This window comes from Papaver somniferum, chromosome 1, assembly GCF_003573695.1.
Source record: "Papaver somniferum cultivar HN1 chromosome 1, ASM357369v1, whole genome shotgun sequence".
Taxonomy (NCBI): domain Eukaryota; kingdom Viridiplantae; phylum Streptophyta; class Magnoliopsida; order Ranunculales; family Papaveraceae; genus Papaver; species Papaver somniferum.
The window spans coordinates 208,995,769-209,010,665 of NC_039358.1; the positions used below are offsets into that span (position 1 = coordinate 208,995,769).

A 14,897-nucleotide genomic window follows, 5' to 3' on the forward strand; every position below is an offset into this window, starting at 1 on the left:
TCTAGTTGTGACAGGGTGCATGCAGTCCTTGATATAGACCGTGTACCTTAAAGATTAATTGCAATGTTGTTAAATCGAAAATGTTACTGGTCAGAATTTGCCTAACCACGTAATAAGTTTGTATTTTTATGCTATCAAATTTCACATTTATCTACGCGGCCTAAAAACATATTCTCGTCTTACACTTTAAAAAATAATTAATGCTTCCAACTCAAAAAAATCCCAGCACAGAGTGCTCAAGAAATGTCAATTCAATAAATATTTATGAATGCAAATAATCGAGTACAACACCCATGTTAAACAAAGTGCTTAGTTGGATTTGAACAAAAATCAAACATGACTTTACACGAAAACAATCTTCTTTCTAACATTCTGTATGATCTCGTGCGAATCCGAAATAATCATTACCGATAGTAGACTGGTGTAGTGTCCTGCATAATATAATATCATTTTCCTCATTTCCTAAAACCACAAAATTAATTAACAAACATTAATTTGAATCTTAAGTATGGCTTTAGCTGAAAAGGACAATCTCGTCATATTTTGAATTCTTCAAAAAAAATTAAAGAGATTAATCCCTGAAACTTAAAACAAAACAGAAGAGAGAAGAAGAAGCTCATACTCCAATACTCTTCTTTCACTCTTCCCTCTCCGTCTAGATCTCTGATAATGGCTGCTGGATATGCTGGTGTATTGGTTTCAGATCCATGGCTTCAAAATCAGTTCACTCAAGTTGAACTTAGAAGCTTAAAATCTCATGTAAGTCTTGTTAAAGATGATGAAAAGAAAACCTCAATTCTTTTGAATCTTATTGGTGGTGACATTGATTGTGTTTTTGTTTTTTTGGTTAGTTTTTATCGATGAGAAGAGAGCTGGGAAATGTAACGTTAGAAGATTTACCATCAATGATGTCGAAACTAAAGATTGTTGGAGAAAATCTGACTGATGAAGAGAGAAGTTCTTTTTTGGTTGAATCAAATGGGAGTTTGACTGAAGAAGTTGATTTTGAAGGATTTCTTAAGGTGAGAAAATTGAAGAAATTCTTGGTGGTGGTTTGATTGATCAATGCAATAGTCTCTTGGAGTTTTGATTTTATACATATTATCTGATTTTTGTTGAGATTTCTTATTCCAATTGATTTGCTTGGATTTTAATTTTGAAATGTTAGATTGTAACTTTATCTTTAATTAAAAGTTAGATTTTGGTTTGGTACAAGTAGAGTACATTAGACAGAAATTTAGATTTGAGGATTCTAATCTCTAACTGGTAAAGGTTTGAGGATTCCACTGTGAGGTTTCAGAGGAATGATTCAAATATATATTGATTTTTTTTTTTTAAAGAAATGAGAATTAAAATCTATTGATTTTTACTGGCAGGTGTATCTGAAAATGCAAGCTCATACAAATGCTAAACCAGGTGGTGGTGGTGGTGCAAAGGACTCATCTGCGTTTCTAAAGGCTGCTACTACTACGTTACTGCATACAATCAGTGAATCTGAAAAGTCATCATATGTTGCTCATATTAACAATTACCTTGGAGAAGATCCATTTTTAAAGAAATGCCTTCCTATAGATCCATTGTCTAATGATCTCTTTGAAGTTGTAAAGGATGGAGTTCTTCTATGGTAATTTTATCTATTTGAACATTTTTATTTTTTAACTTAGAGATAATCATTATCATGCCAATGGGACTAATAGTGGAAGTGGTTATTACCTTTTGGTGCAGTAAACTTATCAATGTGGCAGTCCCTGGGACTATTGATGAACGGGCAATCAATACTAAAAGGATACTCAACCCTTGGGAAAGGAATGAAAATCATACACTTTGTCTAAACTCTGCCAAGGCTATTGGATGTACAGTAGTTAACATTGGCACCCAGGATTTTATTGAAGGAAGGGTAAAGCTCTCCAACTGTTTGAGTTTCTTGTTATTCAGTAGTATATTTGGTTTTGCTTCTATTCAATTTCCTGTCATTTGTCTTTCTATTACATTCTAGTAGTTATTTCGTCAGCGACATTGCTAATCTCCATCTGGTTTTCTGTTTTTACAGCGTCATCTGGTGCTTGGAGTGATTTCTCAAATTATCAAGGTATATGTTGTAGTGGACTTCGTTGACGCAATCTGCACAGTACTCATCTCTTTAACATATGGATTCATATCTGTGTTCACACTTAACTGATGTTAATACATATGAAATGCAGATACAACTACTGGCAGACCTTAACTTGAAGAAAACACCTCAGCTTCTAGAGTTGGTTGAAGATAGTAAGGTGAGGGAGTGTCCTTTGGCTTGTTCAGTATTGTTTGCCGGTTACTGTAGCTTGTTGTACATAACTTTATATCTAACTTTTCTTTGCATTTACTAATCCAACAGGATATGGAGGAGCTGATGGGTCTAGCCCCTGAGAAGATATTGCTGAGGTGGATGAATTTCCACCTGAAGAAAACAAGCTACAAAAAAACAGTTACAAACTTCTCTTCGGATGTGAAGGTATGTGACAGTAATCTAAACTGCTTTTCTTTTTCTTTTTTGCTTTTGCTTCTTTGTCCCTTTCTTTCAGGTTCCTACAGTGCCATCCCTGTTTGATAAGCATTATTTGCCTACACTTCTTTTCTTTATCAGCATATATTGCTTTTTAAACTTGAAATTGTCTTAAAATGTTGCTGAGGATGTTCTGAAATTTTTCCACTTGGTTCTCTATCAGAATAAACCGATGTTCAGATATTTGAAATTGCTTTGTGTAATTGCTAATTCTAAGTAGAGTTGGGAGTACATATTTTTTCTTCTGAAGAAGTCTGTTGGTCTTCTGCGAGCTTCAGAAGTTCCAGTATTGAGGTGTGGAATGTTTAAAAACCATCTGATTCAAATACTAATTTCTTCTATGGTGCATTTCTTTTTGCAACATATGCATCATAATATTAGGTTAATGTACCAACTCCAATACTCTCTCTTAGCTGAGAACCAATTCTAGTTTAGCCATGCAAGCTCCAGTTCACGAGGAACTGTGTTTTTACTACCTAAAAGAATTAACCATCCATGCTAATCCAGGACTTCCGGATACAATCTTCTTTCTTCCGGAAGTCATCGGGTATTTCTAAGGAATACTTTGTTGCGTGTTCAGTATCTGCTATAACATGTACATACTCCGGAAAAAAATTGCACATGATTTGTTTTTCCATCGTGTCTCTTAATTCTTGTAATTAGTTTGGCTTAACAGTCAGTTAGCTTCCATTGGCAGCAATTCTCACTGTTACCTTTCATCTGGATCACTAACAAAAAGATTTTGTTCATGTGATTATCAATATTTAATTTTTCTGCAAGTATTAAATTTTGCTACTTTGCAGGATGGACTGGCTTATGCACACTTGCTAAATGTTCTTGCTCCAGAGCATGGTAACCCATCTATATTTACCTTAAAAGATTTTCTAGAGAGAGCCAGACTAATTCTTCAACATGCGGACCGAATGGGTTGCAAGAGATACTTGACAGCAAAAGACATAGTCGAGGGGTCGCCAAATCTTAACTTGGCATTTGTTGCACATGTTTTCCAGCACAGGTGAGATTAGTTGTATATTGTGAAGAATGGTTTCCTATGAAGTGCTCATGATTAGACCAGGTTACTACCACTTTTTTCAGTAAGAATGTAGCTTTGCATCTCCAATCCAATCTAGCTTTCTAATGTATCTACAGTTAGATTAGATATGTGTATATCTATAAACTAACTAGTAATTTGTTTGTAGGAATGGTCTCAAATCACAAACGAAGGAAATATCTTTTATTGAAACTTCTCCAGATGAATCCCAGATTTCCAGAGAAGAAAAAGCTTTTCGCCTTTGGATCAATAGTTTGGGTAATTCGACATATATTGACAATGTTTTTGAAGATGTTCGAAATGGGTGAGCAGAATTCGTATGTCTTACATGACTAGTGTGATTGCTTTATTTTTTGTTTTCCTTATTAATAGTGGTATATCTATGTACAGATGGGTCCTTTTAGAGGCCTTAGACAAGGTTTCTCCTGGTATAGTTAATTGGAAGATTGCAAGCAAACCTCCAATAAAAATGCCGTTCAGGAAAGTAGAAAACTGCAACCAAGTAGTGAAGATTGGTAAACAGTTAAAGTTTTCCCTAGTCAATGTTGCTGGGAATGATATTGTGCAGGGCAATAAGAAGCTTATATTGGGTACGCCTCTTAGTTTTGGACTTAGTTACAACTGTCCTGCATGTGCAATTGCCTCTTTGTAGTATTTGTTAGTTTTTCTTTTACTTTATCATATAATAGTGAAAAAAAAATCTTTTAACACTTTTTCAGGAATATTTGAAAGTGATGTTCTACAAGAAAATTTTATTTCTATCTTTTCTTTTTTCCTTCTTATTTATCGATATTATTATAAAGATCCTGAAAGATATCTGATATTAAGTTGGTATTTTCCTCCAGCTTTCTTGTGGCAATTGATGCGTTGCAACATTATCCAGCTCCTTAAAAACTTGAGATCTCACTCTCATGACAAGGAGATAACAGATGCTGACATTCTGAACTGGGCTAATGTTAAAGTGAAGAATGCAGGGAAAACCAGTCAGATGAAAAGTTTTAAGGTATAGTTTTGAATTTGGGACTCTTTCAGTGATGTGCCTGGTTCAGCATGGACTCTCTCAGGCACAAGGGAGGTTTATATACTAAACTGTCGATGAAACCAGAAAAATGCGATGTAATAAATTTTGTACTTGCAGGATAAGAGTCTCTCTGATGGCATATTTTTCCTCGAGTTGCTCAGTGCAGTGGAGCCCAGAGTTGTGAACTGGAGTCTTGTTACTAAGGGAGAAACAGGTAAACTTGCATAAACTTTTGGTTGTAGCTGGAGTAATGGCTTCTTCAAACAAACTCTCAAATTTCCTTCACAACATTTCCATTTTCAAGGGAGTTTGAAGTTGGTGATCATGAATGAAGCCAAACCATAGTTTCTTTTGCTTATCGGCAGATTTTACACCTGTTGAACAACTACACACCATAAGGGAGACCTTTTAATTGATTAACCATTAGCACCTTGTATTACTAGGTTGTCAGTGTTGGGGACACAACCTTGTTCTTGAGCTTGTACCATGTCAGAAAGAAAAAGCTTTATGCGTTTCTTTCACTGGTTGAAACTGTCTTACCTTCCCTTCTGAATTTTATTCTTTTTGGTTTGATGCAGATGAGGAGAAAAAGATGAACGCCACATACGTTATCAGCATTGCTAGAAAGCTTGGATGCTCGATATTCTTGCTACCAGAAGATATAACAGAGGTATGTGTCTTTCCATTAACATGTTTCTGAAATGCTATGTAAATGAAAAGGAAGACACGGTTCTTTAAGTCCCGTCCTCGTAGAGAAGTTTCTCCAGTTGAATATGTCACTTGCCAGAGGGTTACGCTGTCTAATAAAATTCAAATATGATAAATTTATGCTTCAGGTGAATCAGAAAATGATGCTTACACTTACAGCAAGTATCAAATATTGGTTTATGAAACAACCCATTGAAGAAAGACCAGGCGGAGCTTCAGATAGCGAAAACTCATCAGAAACAATGTCTAACTGTACAATGGACGATAGTGCTTCTGAGACCTCATCAACGGAGGACAGATAAACAAGAGGTGACCGGTCCTAATGGATGTTCAGGCCATAAAGAATTTTACTCCAATTTTCCACTAAAATATTGTGTGTATTATTTTTCTGTCGTAGAATCATGATGTGATGACCTGAATATCCATAAAAGTGTGTTGAGGCTGTTATATTTATAAGTCCGGTCTGTAGAATGTAAGTGTAGATTAGGTTTTGTTTCCATCAAGAGAATATATATTGTGTAGCTGAAACAAATGTACATATAAATATAAACCTGAAATTTGTTTGTTTTGAAACATAAAAGGGACAGATTTTACATTTTGTCCTGAACAGCAGTACTAGTTGATTCTTTCTTCACATTTATGTTCAGGAATGTAATCATAATTCTTCTTGTATGAACAGATGATCCCATTAGAACTATGCGTCTTTTGCGGGTTTTTGCGCTGTCTCATGTTCCTTTACTTGCAGAACTTGATTGATTCAAATTCTATACTTTGTTAAGGGGTGTTATTTTCTTGTGAATCATGTTCACAAAAATTCAGCCTTCATGACAGTCATCTGAATTCTGGGTGGCGCTCGTTTCTCTGATTTCCTCGAGCTGTAGAACTCATAGCATGAACCATTTACTAGCTGAGGGAACTCATAGACAAACTATCCAGGCCCCCACTATCTTGACGACGCGGAACTAAGGTTCTAACATTGAGTCAAGATGGGAATCAGCAAAAGCAAACCAACAAACTGTATGAAATTTAACTGATATAACGAAGAAACTTGTGAGAATAAAATTCTTAAATATTCTCCGTATCTTTTTCACTAGAAGAACCGTCATTGAGAGTTTCCCCCTCAATCCTGATCTTAGTGGGTAAACACGTAGAACCTCATAATTTGAATTAAGTGCAAAGAACTTTCGAGTTTCAAGTGATGGATGCACATTGGTTAATGACTTGTAATTTAGGCGATTCTCAGATTCTAAAGCTTTGCAAAGAAGCAGTGCCTCAAGACAAATGTAAGGTTATCATCGTCAACGTTGTACTGAATTCGAACTCTGGCGAGATCTATTTCAGACTTAAGCTTATAGCAGATTTAAGCATGGCCGGAGGAAAAGAGAGAGCAGAGAAAGAGTTAAACAAGTTGATTTATGCTGCTGAGCAGTACTTACTAAATAACACAAATGTCTACAGTGTAGAATCTATAATTGAAGCTTATCCTTGCAATTTTATCCTCATATTCAACATATTATTTTTGAGACTATTTTTTTGTCAATACTTGTATGCATGACAATTTCATATTCAACACCTAATTTTTGAATTATTTTTTAGGGACCATGATTTTTTTTGGGACCATGGTTTTATTAGGCTAACCTCCCTATATTTATAAGGGGTGTCCCAAAGTTAAGTAAATACCCATTTATTCTTTACTTTAATTTTAATTAAAACTAATTTAATAACTATATTAATCTAATAATATACATCTAATCTAAATGAATTTATTAACCAAAATCAAAATCAAAAGAGCAATCGAAAATTTTTAGTTTTGAAAAAAAATTTATTCTCTTCTTCTCCTCTCTTTCCTTGACGTTCCTCGTTCGATTGAAAAACCCATCAATCTTTTTAATTCGTTTTTGGATAGGAAAATTGAGTAGTAATCATCAAAATATGGTTTAAATGGATGTTAAAGTGGCATGTTCGGTTAGGAATAGTTTTAAAAAAAACTAGTTTTGTAACCGAACATTCTGAAACCAAGAACACGAAGAACACTTCGGTTATCACGAATTTAATTTTTCATAACCGAACTCGGAGTTCGGTTGGTTCGCAAAAAATTCTAAAACTAGTTAGTAACCGAACTCTATCTGTAATACAAAAAAAAAAAAATGTAACCGAACTGTGTTATTTTTCCTACTATGTTGAGTTATGATATAACCGAACTTTACCTACCTTGTTCGGTTGGTTCGCAAAAATTTCTAAAACTATCTAGTAACCGAACTCTACTCATATTCCAAAAAGAATTTTTTTTCCAATGTAACCGAACTGTGTTGTTTTGCCTACTATGTTGAGTTTCAATTTAACCGAACTTGTTCCACTATGTTCGGTTTGTTCACAAAAATTCTTGACAAACCGAACTCTTCACTAATTGCATACATGTGGAGTTCGGTTAGTTACGTTGTTGGGTTAAAGTTTGCGAACCAACCGAACATTACTCTGTAAGTCCTATAAACAAAGTTCGGTAACCTGTGTGTATGGGAAAGGTAACCGAACAACTAAAAACCTCCATTAAAGAACGAGTTCGGTAACCTGCGTATATGGAAAAGGTAACCGAACTACACTTTCTGATGAGTTCGGTAACCTGTTCTTCACATGAGATAACCGAACAAGCCCAAAACTACCCTAAAAATTTATAGTTTTTTGAAAATTTGGAGCAATTCAACCAACATTATCTAAGTCTGAAACATACCTGGGTACCCAAATACTCTTCCTCCGATTGTGGTTGGTAAAATCCTTTGTTTTTCATGTTTTCCTTCTTCATCTTCTCCAACTTTACTCTCTCAATAATTCTGCTTCTTTTTAAAAAAAAACCATCTGATTTTTTAATCTCATTAATTATCTTTAACTTAATCATTTTAGTAATCACTACACTACACTAACTATTATTAACACTAACTAATCATTACCAAAAAATTAATCAAGAGGGTAATTTAGGTATAAATATAAATATATAGATAAGGGGTGATCTAGATTTATTTCTAATGTCTTTATCCAAAATAAAATCATGGTCCCCTAAAATAATCATGGTCCCAAAAAACCGTTATAATTTTTTTGGGACATGACTCATGAGAGTCCCACGTGATACTCGGGTATTGATCTCGCGTGGGCACTTATTTCTCACTAAGAAAGAGTAAAGAAAAAGAACAAAGCCCATGTTTTATAGTGCTCAGAAAGAGTATAGGATTAATTATATAAAAGGGTCAAAAGGAAGCACTAGAGAATAGCTCAAATCATTCATTCATTCTCATCAACAGCTACAGTTTCCAACAAGAGAGAAATGGAAACAGTAAGCAAGATTGATCAACAAAACCAAGCAAAAATCTGGAAACAAATTTACGGTTTTGCAGAATCACTAGTTCTGAAATGTGCAGTTCAGTTAGAGATTGCTGAAACACTTCACAACAATGTCAAACCCATGTCGTTATCCGAATTAGCATTGAAAATTCCCGTTGCTCAGCCCGTTAACGAAGACCGTCTGTTCCGAATCATGCGTTACTTGGTTCACATGGAGCTCTTCAAAATAGATACTACCACGCAGAAATACTCATTAGCTCCACCAGCCAAGTATTTGTTAAGAGGGTGGGAGAAATCAATGGTTGATTCAATTTTATGCATAAATGACAAGGATTTCTTAGCTCCGTGGCATCATTTAGGTGACGGTTTAACCGGTAACTGTGACGCTTTTGAGAAAGCGTTGGGGAAGAGTATTTGGGTTTACATGAGTGAAAATCCTGAAAAGAATCAATTGTTTAATGCGGCAATGGCTTGTGATACTAGATTGGTTACTTCTGCATTGGCTAATGAGTGCAAAAGTATTTTCAGTGATGGAATCAGTACATTAGTCGATGTCGGCGGAGGTACCGGTACTGCAGTGAAAGCCATATCTAAAGCATTTCCGGATATTAAGTGCACTATCTATGACCTTCCTCATGTCATAGCTGATTCTCCTGAAATTCCCAATATTACTAAAATTTCTGGAGATATGTTCAAGTCTATTCCTAGTGCTGATGCCATCTTCATGAAGGTATAACTTTAAATTTTTTTGCTTTACTTCATTTGCAACTTTTAAGTCATAGCTTGCTAGTGCCCTGACAATGTTTCTAAAACTTCGGTTGTTATTGCCAATTTGCAGTGCATACTTCACGACTGGAACGACGATGAATGCATTCAAATCTTGAAGAGATGCAAAGAAGCATTATCAAAAGATGGCAAAGTTATTATCCTGGATGTCGTGATAGACATGGATTCAACTCATCCATATGCAAAAATTAGACTCACGCTGGATTTGGATATGATGCTTAACACTGGTGGAAAAGAGAGAACCAAAGAAGAATGGAAGATACTTTTTGATGCCGCTGGTTTTGCTAGCCACAAAATCACTCAGATATCTGCTGTCCAATCTGTAATTGAGGCTTACCCTTATTAAAGAACATTTTACCCGGTTTTCCCTTTGATTAATTGTTGCTTTCTCTCTCTTTTGGATTATGTTTGTGTTTATAATAATTGCAAGATGAGTGAATTTCCAACTTGCATTGAATTTGAATCGATGTTTTCCGTTTACTTAACTTTGTGCTATTTTGAGGGGACTTTTTCTTAAATTTGCTTTTGGCAATTGAGATGTGCTTTAATTCCCTACCATTATGCCATTCAATGTTCCGCCTGAAACTGTATGTGGTATTGGCTGAAGTTCAAAGAAGGTGCATTCCACTTGTAACCGTAGAGAGTAGAGTAGATGAACAATAAAAATCTGGAGCCTTCACTCTAATGCGTCAAGTTTACACATAAGTCATGCAAGATGACTTTGCTAACTACATCTGCAAGTTTAGATAAGTCACGCATGCTCAACTTGGAAGCAAATGTTTCCCAATTCTCCACAGCTCAGTTCATTATATATATATATATATATAAATACTGGGTATCATCCCGGTCTACGGCCGGGCTCAACTTTTTTCGTTTTCGTTTTGTTGTTTGATCGGCTGGTCCGTATTCTACCAAATTTTTTTTTAGTCATTCGCAAAACTAATTAGATTATAACGGTCAAACATCGAACTTATAAGTTAGTTCGGACTTGCGTCCTTAGTATATGTGGTTGTGTCAAATTAGCCGGGGCTTACAGCCCCGGTCGTGGTCCCTTGAGGATACCATATTATTTTATTGATCGGGTCAAATTAGTCGGGGCCGTGGTCCCTTGAGAATACTATAGTATTTTGTTGGTGAGGTCAAATTAGCCGGGGCTTACAACCCTAACCGTGGCCCTTAAACACTCCCTAATGTTTTGTTGGTCGGGGTTGTGACACTTAAATCTCGCACATAAATCTTTACCATGTTTTTTATTTTATTTGTTTTTTAAAAATAGCTTTTAGATTAGTTGAGGCTAACTTAAATTTTCTTGAGAAAGTTTTGGTACAAATCATTATGCTTATTGGATGATTGAACGTTCGATGGACCAGAGTATATCTGGTGTATATGAATAATCTTCATGGAGGGTCATCCACCAAACATAAGCCAAACAGACCCTTAGCCATATGTTTTCCGTGAAGATGTATTAGTAAGGAGATATTTGGTTGCATTAAACATAAAACCTCTTACCCAATTCACTCCTCTTCCTCTATTAGGTTTTCTTTCTTCTCCTTTCCTCTTTAGATCAATTTTTTTTTTAAATCATCAGCTCTGTTTTCTTTTATTTCACCTTATCCATCCTTTAAATCATCCATAATAATAACTTAGTATTAATAACTCAGTATTATTATGATATAGAGAGACGAAGTTAAGAATTAGAAGTCGTTAATGGAGGGGAAGAACTATAGATAGAAGACCATCTGTTGGTGAAACCGTTAAAGAATGGTGCTCTTCTGTTCTATAAATACATCTACTTAGTGTTAGCCTATATTAACGGAAACTTAGTCAAATTAGGAAATCCGACGCTGCAGTCAAATTAAGAAATCCAAGGATCCGACGCTGTTAAATAATCTTTAGAATCATATTTTTATTAGGAAGCCAAGGGATCGGACGGACGTCTATATAGGACATATAACCGATCAATCTCCATCGTGGAATGACGAAATCGATGGTCGGATTTATAAGGCTATACACACCGGTTCTTTTTATAATATAGATATATATCCAAGAGATATAAACTTCGTGTGCACACACTCTACCACAAAATGCAATATATGGGAGGCTCTACTGATGCTACAATATATCAAGTTGACTGTGTAAGGTATTTCCTGTTCTTTCTTTTGTTTCATTTGAAATCCTGAATAATATTCACAATCCTTATAAGCTGTTCAGTTGTATTTAACTGAATTCCATTAATTTCAGATCCCAGTATGCAAGAAATTTTATGAGACTTTGGGGGAAACTAAATAATTCTAGGGGACTGAGTCCTTGAAGCAGGTTGTACGCCTTGACTTACAAGAAGATGTTGGTCACTGAATGGCCAAGTCAAACTCAAGCACCAGTTGATTAAGGGGTTAAATGGTAAAATGCCCCAAAATGGACCCCAAGGTTGTGAAAATCCCCCGAACGTTAGGAAAGATTAAAATGTACCAAAATTTTATCAAAATGCCCCAATCCGTTACTTTTGTCCTTAGAGATGGTTAAATGGTCAAATTCAGAAACATATGGTCCGCACGCGTGATAAGATGACATTTATACCCTTATGACAAATAAGGTGACCTAAGAGTGACTGTTTTGGCTTCTGGGGCATTTACCCATCGTGTACCAAGCAGGTGACAAAAAAATGGACGGTCACAGATGAGGGTATGTTTTACCGAAATGGTAGCTTATTTTTTACAAATGACAATTCAAATTAACGGGTACAGATTAAGTGCACAATAATTTAATCTGTTTATTTGATAAATATAAGTGCATAAATTTGACAGATTTACAAAGATCAAACACAAATTACAAAAAAAATGGTAATTTTTTTACCGAAAAAATGGATAAACCATCGTGTACTAAGCAGGTGACAAAAAAATGGACGGTCACAGATGAGGGTATGTTTTACCGAAATGGTAGCTTATTTTTTACAAACGACAATTCAAATTAACGGGTACAGATTAAGTGCACAATAATTTAATCTGTTAATTTGATAAATATAAGTGCATAAATTTGACAGATTTACAAAGATCAAACACAAATTACAAAAATTCCCTTTAACACCTAACATACATCTAATCACTGGGTGTTTAATAGCATTAAGATGAACTTTTCTAAGAGCAGTTTTACCAAGATCAATCACACAATAATGAGAAAGTTGAACCAGATATAATAGAACATCCGAAAGTTCTTCTCCTAAATGTTTTTTCTCTTCTTCTTTCCAATCTGGTAATCCTTTTGGTACTTCGCCTTTCAATCTGGTAACTTTTCTCCTAAATATTCTCTTCAAGCAGCTTGTGCATACAACATATTCATCCCCTTACATAAAAAATAAACAATATCAGTAAGCATTTAAAAGAGCTAGTCAGTTTAGGAAATGCATCAACAAGTAAAAATGGAAAAACTTAAGCATAGATCAAAGGTTCAAGACTTCAAGTCATTCTCTTGACTTCACAAAAAACCTTAATTGTCCGCCCATACTAGCGCATTTTCAGATGATATCTAAATGATTGAAACCAATATGCTCATATACAGTAAGAGCATACACAGTAAGAGCATCTTATATACATTCCCTATTGACTTTTAATACATGGAAGAGCATAGAAATTCAACCCATCAAAAACTAAAAACAAAGAGATGTAATATGGATGCATCCATGATTCCATATTATCACAAAAACATTAATCAGGGAACATAAGCAATTAGCAATTCTAGAATAAGCATTTCATTTTCCTATTTTCTGATCAATAAAGTGCAAGTCATTGATCATCATCATTTGTAGTTGTGCATTGATGACCCAACGAACTTTGGAGGGACAAAGAAATGGTGCAGTTGCTTCATTTAACCCATTCATTCCTCCTTTTAATTATGTACAGAGTGCAGTTGGCTTCATTTTCATTTAACCCATTTGTTTTTTTGTTTGCACTTCATTTAACCCATTAATTCCTCCTTTTAATTATGTGCAGTTGGCTTCATTTAATCAACATATACAATATTATTGTTCTTAATCCATGTAAAGTCTTGTCTGCTCATCAAATCATATACATTGCAATCTACATTGTGCACATCAGCACATGGAAGCAATAACACAGAGAAGTAAGATTAAAAGTTAAAGCTTGGAACCAATCTGTTTAAAATCATAGCTAGATATACCACAAGTTGTACACATTCAAAACCAACATTTCATTCTAATACTAGGTGATCAGAAATTGCCATTCCTTGATGTGATAAACAACATCACATCAATATTCCAAATTCTGACAAGTCATTTGCATTTTAGAATAAGCTTATAGGATATCCTACCACCACCACTGTCGGAGAAGGTACCAGAGGCAGTTCAAAAGATGCAAAGCAATTTAGAAAGATGGTCTAGAAAATAAATGAAAAAAAAAGTGTATTACAATTTATGTTCATGCTCATTTGTTAAACAACATCACATCAAGATTGTAAATCCTGACAAGATATTCCCATTTTATTCAATTATGGTTCACATTCTTTTGAAATACAAACTGGAAGAACTAAGAGGACTAGTATATTGCAAGATATTCACATCAAGATTTTATTCAATTAGGACTAAATCAAGCAAACAAACATATGATCTAAATGATCTACAATTCGTAATGGCCACAAATCACTGGAGACCTACAATGTTTCATCACAACAATTTACAAGCATAGACCCAAATAAAATTGGAAATTGTGTTGTTTTAGCAAAATAGAAATAGAGATAGACAGAGACCCAATTTTTCATCTGCTAAAAATTGAAAAACCCCAAATTATAATCCCTATGTTTCTATCAAACCCTAATTAGAGTTCTTGAAACCCTAATTTCATTTCAAGTCTCTGAAACACTAACTTCGTCAATCACAAATACCATTTTCACAAGGTTGGGGTTTCAAGAACAACAAACGATTCGGAAATCAGAAATCTTAAAACAAAATTAGGGTTTAAAGAAGAAAAGGAAATTACCTGTTCTTCACTGTGTCACAAACGCGATTAGTGTCTTCTCCGTCTCATCTATCTTCTCTTCTCGATCTGGTTCTTCACTGTTCTTCTCCGTCTCACGAACTCTCTCTGTCTCTCTGTCTCTTTCTCTCTTTCTATCGGTCTGGTGTTTTTTTTCTGCGGCTGAGACAACGACCAAGGTTGAAGATAAGACCAGAAACACACTTACGAATCCACAAGTGTGTTACAGGTGTAGGTCACAGTCCACGCGTCAACTGTTAACATTGCATACGTGTCAAAGGCATAGGCCACGTGTCGAACGAAATCAATAGCGCATGTGTAACATGTATACCGTCATTTTCACGGAATGACTAATTTTGCCTATTTAAGGAAAAAATAACGGAATGGGACATTTTAATCTTTCTCCTAACGTCCGGGATATTTTCACAAATTTGAGGTTTATTTTGGGACATTTTGCCACTTAACCTTGAT

General features: G+C 35.0%; 2 protein-coding genes and 1 long non-coding RNA gene across 3 annotated transcripts; 2 read left to right on the top strand and 1 right to left on the bottom strand.

Moving 5' to 3' along the window:
* The first annotated feature begins 499 nt into the window (after nt 1–499).
* On the top strand, nt 500–6,043 carry LOC113314377 (fimbrin-2-like). Its single transcript, XM_026563176.1, has 14 exons — nt 500–759; nt 852–1,022; nt 1,377–1,624; nt 1,726–1,897; nt 2,051–2,089; nt 2,202–2,270; nt 2,375–2,491; nt 3,346–3,557; nt 3,742–3,897; nt 3,984–4,183; nt 4,439–4,596; nt 4,732–4,828; nt 5,193–5,284; nt 5,451–6,043. Exons 1-14 carry the CDS (start codon nt 670–672, stop codon nt 5,622–5,624), a joined length of 1,995 nt encoding a protein of 664 aa, XP_026418961.1. The 5' UTR covers nt 500–669; the 3' UTR covers nt 5,625–6,043.
* Nucleotides 6,044–8,564: 2,521 nt separating this feature from the next.
* On the top strand, nt 8,565–9,959 carry LOC113314388 ((RS)-norcoclaurine 6-O-methyltransferase-like). The gene is made up of 2 exons (XM_026563186.1): nt 8,565–9,385; nt 9,494–9,959. Exons 1-2 carry the CDS (start codon nt 8,639–8,641, stop codon nt 9,785–9,787), a joined length of 1,041 nt encoding a protein of 346 aa, XP_026418971.1. The 5' UTR covers nt 8,565–8,638; the 3' UTR covers nt 9,788–9,959.
* A 2,720-nt stretch (nt 9,960–12,679) lies between these two features.
* LOC113336064 lies at nt 12,680–14,575 on the bottom strand. The gene is made up of 2 exons (XR_003353603.1): nt 14,430–14,575; nt 12,680–12,780 (listed from the first exon to the last, which is right to left on the bottom strand). It is a non-coding gene; the product is annotated as an uncharacterized LOC113336064 (long non-coding RNA).
* Between the last annotated feature and the right edge of the window lie 322 nt (nt 14,576–14,897).